This window comes from Physcomitrium patens, chromosome 15, assembly GCF_059467195.1.
Source record: "Physcomitrium patens ecotype Gransden chromosome 15, ASM5946719v1, whole genome shotgun sequence".
Taxonomy (NCBI): Eukaryota; Viridiplantae; Streptophyta; class Bryopsida; order Funariales; family Funariaceae; genus Physcomitrium; species Physcomitrium patens.
Window position 1 is genome coordinate 1450321 of NC_143424.1, and position 7066 is coordinate 1457386.

The following is a 7066-nucleotide window of genomic DNA, read 5'->3' on the forward strand; positions in this document are numbered from 1 at the left end:
AGGGGGCATCAAACTCAAATGAAATAGGGCCCTGTGTTTGTCACTTCAAGTGCTGTCATTGATTGTTCTTGTGGGCTAAGGGAGCTTGTTCAATGAAGGGGGGGGGGGAGGGGGTGTGTCCAAGAGGATTTTGGCACCTTTGAGTTCAATGCTTTTGCATGCTGTAAATGTGTTGTAAATGTGTTGGACTCATCCATGTTGCTTTTATGTTTGAAATCTGAAAGGTGCCAGAAACCAGAGGGAATGATGTGGAACTACTACTGTGATCCAGGCTCAGGTTTTAGGGTTTCAAACATTTGTGAGAAGGCTGGGTGAGGCTCATGGGAGTGTGTGAAAGGGAGAGAGAACACATGAGGAGCTTCATGCACTTTGAGATGAATGTGGATTGTGTTTGTTTACTGTGGGTTGTGCATGATGAAGGGTATATTGTAGAAAATGGCCATGTTTTTTGGAAGGCTGGTAACCTGGACTCACAACCACCAGCAAACGGTGGCGTTGAAGCCATGATCAGATTTGCATGTGGAGCATTATTATAAGGTGATCAGTGTCCTGCAAAAGGCTTTGGCACTCCAAATGATAGTGAGGAGAGGAGCTTCCATTTGGGTCTTCATGTGTACCCTCCTTCACTGGCTCAGTCCTCCATTTTTTTCTCTTTAAGTCTGCTCTCAAATTCAACCTCTCTCACTCTTATATACCATGTAATTCATGTGAGTACAAGGCACTGTAAAAGAGAAGCAATTGAAAGGAAAATGAAAAAAAGAAGAAAGTTCTGCATAGAACCAACCCATGCACTGGGATTTGGATAACACCAAAGCCCATAAAGAGCATTCTACTGATGTGATGATATAGTTTAGATTTTCCTCATTGTGTTGTCAGAAGAAAAAAGCTCACGGCACTAACTGACCAAATAAACTCATCCTACTGGGCATTTTGACCTCAGTACCTCAGCCCTGCCCATAACCACACAAAAAACATAAACATTTTCAACCCCAACTTAGGGTACAACAGCGCAGTCCTCTCCTATTCCAAAGATCCTCACACACACACACACACACATATATATATATATATATATACATTTTTTTCTCCCTTTCTGGCTCCAGGAGCTTGTAACCAAACAGAATTCAGGCTTTGGCTCTGGGAGAGCTTTGTCACATCTGGAACTAAGTGACAACGTTGTGCCAATCTGAACTCATGACCCCCCCTCCCTTGTGTTGTATGAACATTGTGTGTTATTTTGGTGGCTAATTGCATTGACTTCAAAGTAGCATCCCCCTTTGGAAGCACACTTCTCTTCTTCCATTGGTGGGAAATGAGTTCAAGTTTTTATTGTTACTACTATTATTATTGTTATTAATAGTAGTAGTATTATTATTATTATTATTATTACTACTACTGCGTGGGTAAAAGAGCCAATTGGAAAAAAAAGGACTGGGGAGTGTGGAGTAATGGCAGCTGGAGCACAAAACAAGGCCTACAGAGTCTGCGAGAGAAAAATCAAAATGGACAGAGCTGTGTTGATCAATAAAAAGACTCCTTGTTGAGGATAGTACATTACATGATTGAGCTGACATTCAAGCCCAGAACCTCAAATCCATTCCCACTCAAGTCCTCCATTTGGCAAAATAAATAATAATAATAATCATAAAAATAAAGTAAAAGGGGATAGGCTAGCCTTCCACCTAATCCTGTGACTGTCATAATTTTTCTTCAATGACTTCTTCCATATTTCACTTTTCATTTCATTTTATTTTACCTTGGGTTTGTGTAGGCTAATGGTGTCTTCCACCTCAATTATGTACACACATGGCCCAACCATCCAAAAGTATGTTTGAATAGGGTTTCCTTTGAAGTGGGTAGTTACAATCAAAAACAATTATTTTTAGTGACAAGATCAATGTCGATTTCTTTAATTTTTTATTTAATATATATATATATATATATATATATTACGAAGGTAATACATTTCCGTGTCGTGTTGGGTTTTTTTCTTCTTCTTTTTGCACATTCCAAGGTGGCATGTGTGGTGGCGTGTGTGGTGAAGTGACTTCATTAATAAATAATACATACACATATATGTATATATATATATATATATATATGTGAAGGGTGGATATGGGGGGTCATTAATGGCCATGGCTTTCAGCCGTCATATTTTGGAGGTTCAGCAAAAGAGAGCATAGCCTTCAAAGTTCAAGTGTGTGATCTTTGTTTTTTGGATTTTTGGGGAGCGAGATTTCATTCCATGTAGGTGCGTGTGGGTGTGAGTTCCCAATGCAGGCTTTCACCAACTTCAACATCCACCAACTTCATTCATCCACTCATTCATCATCCATCCAATCACCGCTGTCTGCAAGCTTTGGCCATGCTAAGCAAGGGGGATGCACAGAGAGAGCCTCAGATCTCTTCTGTTTGTACAACAGCACAAGGATTTGGCAAAAGTCTTGACTGGGAGCTTTGACTGGCGCTGCCTGAGAAGGCCAAGTTTTGATGCCCACCTGAAATTCGATTCATAAATGAACTGAAGTGTTGTACACCCCCCCCCCAGGGGCAAAAAGGAAAAGAATTGATGAAGGGAATGGATGGATGAAAACTATAATGGGTTATCATCCACAGAGAGAGTACTAGCCCAACTTAGTTAGGGCCAGTTTGGAGCTAGGCTTCCTCTTTTATTATATTTTGCTCATCCTGGGTACCCCCCCAATTAAGGCCTTTGTCTCATTGGTATTATTATGCTTTGCTTAATTAGCATCCAAGTACCCCAAAAAAGAATTAACCCAGAACCCACTAACAACTGACTCCTTTTCTTTTTGATGTTGTTGTGGTTTTTGTGTGTGTTTCTACCCTTTGTTTGTTTGCCCTTTCACGTCGAGGTGATGCAGCCAGCTTTACTTACTGGGGGGTTGATTTTTCTCATAAAGCACGGACGGTGTGGGATATGGCTGAGATTTTCTTTGAGATTTTTGCCGAGAGGTGGCTGGTTTTAGGCTTTTCTTATGGCAGTGGATTTATCATTACGGAGACAAAGGGCGATGTACACACTGTGCCTCATGTTGGAGTGGTGTTGACTAACTTAACCAACTCACTCAGCGAGTAGATTCAGTTACTCTCTGGAGACAAAATAAAACACACCACGATCAAGTCTTCTACTTGTAGACTGGTATTGGGCTATGAAGGTGCAGTGGCTGTAAGCCGGGGATCTAGGCACAGCAGCAACAGGAGCAGGAGCAACAGGAGCAGGAGTAGCAGGAGCTGGAGCACCAGCTGGTGGAAATAAACAAGAGTCGTCTGAGGCTGTTTCATGTCAGAACCACAACTGGGGAAAGGCTGTGAAATCAATTAGACAGATCTTTCCGTGAATTTTTTCTCTAGGAATTAGACGAAGAATTTGGGTAGCTCGTTGGGCCATGTTGGCAAGCAGCTCATAGTACTAGACTGCAATCGTCGTGTGAGAGTGAGTGTGAGAGAGTGCAGCCAGGTCTCTGGCACTAACGCGTTGTCGCGAAGTTATTAGATGTCCTGGGTGTGTTGACTGCAGGCAGCGAGTGTTGAGCTAGAGAGAGCTCAACGATTGGCAAAATAGGAAAACAACGTGAGAATGAACAGGCTTCTTAACCCGCTGCAGTATGCCATGCGCATGCAGCCTGCCTGCTACCACAACAGCGCCGTTTCAAACAGAAGCGTCTACGTTGATCTGTACTTTAGCAGCCAAGAATGCCACTCCCCCTCGTCTCGGATTGCATGCTCAGCGCGCCCTCATCCTGGCAATTTTATTCATTATGTTGATTTCCTGGCCTCTTCTGGTTTGCGCGGAGGCAGCGCATGCAGGTTGGCCCGCGTATCCGCATCTTACTTTTCGCTTGACAGTGATTCGAGCTGTGAGGACCACATTTTTTGTCTTGAAGCTGTGGGAGTTGTGTGTCTTATACGTTAGCGGTGTTGTGATTGGCGTGCATCTTTGATTGGACAATTCTGAGAGCGCTGGGCCGATTGACGTTTGTATCGCGACCACTCCTTGATACTTGCAGGTTTGGAGAACTATAGTGAGTCTCATGACGTGCAGGTCATGAGTGAGCTAAGCGCCGAGGTATTCTCACGTGATCTCACGCAGGAGGAGACTGGCGCTGGCGAAAGACCAAAGTTTTGGAATCGTAAGTTCCTTCGAGGTATTGCAAGAATCCTCAACTTGGGATGGAAACGTGTCTTCGGTTCGCTGCGTGTGCGCACTGCACCTCCTCTTTTCTTTTTACCTTATGAAATTTTGCACATGTTGGGATCGCCTGCTGCGCCATGGGAATAATCACATTGTCATTGTATTACAATTCTCAAGTCGGAACCTGGAAGTACGGTTGAACTCGTTAATCGAGTGTCGCTCGCCATTCTCATTTCGACTGTTGCAATACCAGAAATGATCTGGTCAGACCTAGACGTTGCACTGCCACTTGGTCAGTGTCGAGTGCGAAGAAGCATGTGTTAAACACGGATGGATCATGTGAGGAAACTTGAATTTGACTTAGATTGCAAGTAATCACCCTCATCAGAATCCTACTCTCTCTCTCTCTCTCTCTCACACACACACACACACTCTCTCCCTGGGAAGTAAGGATAAGCGAATTTGCTCTAACATTCAAGTTGGCCGCACATAATCTCTTCACGGTGCGTACACCACTTGGAACCAACGGAGATTTCGTAACAAAAAATGATTGCTTTGTTGCCTCAGATCGTATAGGCACCATGGATTCGAGGTTCTGTGGGATGGATCTCTTCACTATATCTCTTACATGCAGTACGATTATTGATCTACTATTGTGTACCTTCAATGGACGTTAGCGCAAAGAACTTCATGAGTTGATGCTCGCGTACATATAGCTGTAGACTCAATGACAATCCTCAATAGGTCTTAGCAGAACCCTGGAAGGTTGATACACACTATTAGAAGTTTGCATGATGCTGGCGGTCCTCCATCCGTTCTCACTGCGCTCTTCAGGAGAGCGGCATTTACACACTCCTTCATGCGCCAGCTGGGGAATTCACCACGGATGGGACGTTTCTAGAGTGTCACCTCCATTCATTCTTAATATATCAGCCTCATGAATTATTCCGGACAGTGTAGCCAAGATTTAACAACCGGTTCACATACAGGTAAGAAGAGCGGGTACGATTCAACCAAAGAGTTGCTCCTTCAGGTGTCAGGCATCTCAGGGGAGGAGAGGACTTTGCTTCATCCACACGATGACGATTTTGGAATATACTCAAATACTAACCGGCGAATGTTGATCCCAGCTAGTAAGTAAATCATCCTCAATACTGCGTTTGGGTCAGTGATAAATATGGGCGTTTTCTGAGACGAGAAGTTCAGAGCTCTGTTTGACCGCTTTGGGTCGGCTATGTGAGCAGAGGAATAATGTTGGTGCATGTGGCGTTATTGCAGATGTGTGCACCAACAAAGACATTAGCATTTCCCAGGGCTCTGATGGTTCTTCTGGCATACCTCGCTATTTCGTGCAGATAGTGAATACTTGCATATTTGACTGTGCTCCGTCACAAGTCCATGTATACTGTGGTTGGTTTGCGTCAGCTTTGCTAGTAAATCCTAATACCTTCCGACGATTAGCATATGATGATTGCCTCGTGAATGGAGGGAAACCTCTTAAGTACGGGGAGATAGTAAGATTTACGTATGCGAACTCTTTTATGTATCCTATCAGATTTAAATCTGCTAGTTTTTGCAAATAAAATCCCTGAACTCGTGTATACTAGGGATTATACACGACTTTGACCGTCAACACTGGTGCAAGTCTGAAACACCGTCTTCCATGTAGTGCAAGAGTCTTGTTGTTTTGCAAGGGTCCTGCCAACCGTGGTAGAAATATCCAGTTCACTTTTCCAGATTAGTTCTAATTTTGATCAGTATCGAATGTGTACGAGGGAGTCCATACCTACAGCTCTGCACGAGTTGTAGACAACAAAAGAGCTTCCAGTGGGAGATATAGTTGCATGCGTGCTTTTGGTCCAGGGGTTTCACAATGCCGAGTCCTTCTCCTGGGCGCGTCTCTGTTTCACCACGCAGATAGTGAAGTTCAACAGAGAAAAAAACAACATGCATGACTGCTTTCAAGTAGAGGAAGAACCTTGTGCTGGCTGATGTTCAAAGGAATAACCGGGTGCCTATGTTGTATATTGCAGATGAATGCACCAATAAAGACATTAGCATATCTCAAAGACGCGATGGCTCACCTGGAATCCCTCGATTCAGTGTCCAGATAGTCAATACGTGTATGTCTGACTGTGCTCCAGCAGACATTCACGTGTACTGTGGCTGGTTTGCATCATCCCCTCCGCCCAACCCAAATGTCTTCCGACGCCTTTCTTACAACGACTGCCTTGTAAATGAGGGCGGTCCCCTGGGGCACGGCGCCATCATCCAGTTCCAGTATGCTAATTCCTTTATGTATCCAATCCGGTTCCGATCGGCCAGGTTCTGTAGATGATGACCATGTGTGCATAGCACACACGACCAGTGTAGTACACACACACCAAGTATGAACATGATCTGGGAGCACACTCAGCTCCCCTAGACTAAGTATAAGGAGAAGTTATGATCGCTGGGCTGGGCTGCAATTCTGTCTGATATTGTGTGTTGATTGCCCTTCTGAGACAAAGCACTGACTGATTTGCCATGAGAGCACTTTGCTTACACCCACCGTGCACCAGGGGTTTCAGAAATGCCGGAACAGAGACAACAAGGAAATGGCCACAGATGTTTCAGACTCATGATTTGGTATTGATGATGATGATTGAGGTAAACAGTAAAGGACATTTGAGGCAATATGTGTTTTTATTTTCTTTTTCTTTTTCTTCGTGAAGGACTTGTGATCGACTGATAGCTTTGATGATTTCACTTCTGTGTTGTATTTACTCCAGATGTTGGCACTCTACCTCTCTCTCTTTCACTATTAATTGTTGCTGTACTTTTTGCATCTATACCTACCTACATACATACATCTGTATAGGAATGACTACTCTGGGTGATGACAGTTTTCCTGTATTTTAACACACAGGCTTT

At 43.8% G+C, this 7066-nt stretch overlaps 1 protein-coding gene across 5 annotated transcripts; it reads left to right on the forward strand.

The window, feature by feature from the left end:
• The first annotated feature begins 2963 nt into the window (after nt 1-2963).
• On the forward strand, nt 2964-6829 carry LOC112292234 (protein TAPETUM DETERMINANT 1). 5 transcript variants are annotated; one of them, XM_073539008.1, is made up of 5 exons: nt 3162-3303; nt 3539-3828; nt 4029-4166; nt 5143-5286; nt 5432-5786. In XM_073539008.1, the coding sequence occupies exons 2-5, from the start codon at nt 3627-3629 to the stop codon at nt 5734-5736; spliced, it is 789 nt and encodes a 262-aa protein (XP_073395109.1). In that variant the 5' UTR covers nt 3162-3303; nt 3539-3626; the 3' UTR covers nt 5737-5786. The 5 variants fall into 5 exon arrangements, with proteins under 5 accessions (XP_024396290.1, XP_073395109.1, XP_024396292.1 ...); XM_024540522.3 differs by having other exon boundaries at nt 2964-3828; XM_024540524.3 differs by lacking the exon at nt 3162-3303 and having other exon boundaries at nt 3384-3828; nt 4029-4151.
• Nucleotides 6830-7066: the final 237 nt, after the last annotated feature.

Excerpts from the sequence above, each read along its gene's own strand:
- LOC112292234 (XM_024540522.3), top strand. The coding sequence starts at position 3,627 with ATGCCATGCGCATGCAGCCTGCCTGCTACCACAACAGCGCCGTTTCAA. Across the intron at positions 3,829-4,028 it reads CGCGGAGGCAGCGCATGCAG|GTTTGGAGAACTATAGTGAG; the intron begins GTTGGCCCGCGT and ends TGATACTTGCAG. Across the intron at positions 5,287-5,431 it reads GCGAATGTTGATCCCAGCTA|ATGTGTGCACCAACAAAGAC; the intron begins GTAAGTAAATCA and ends GCGTTATTGCAG.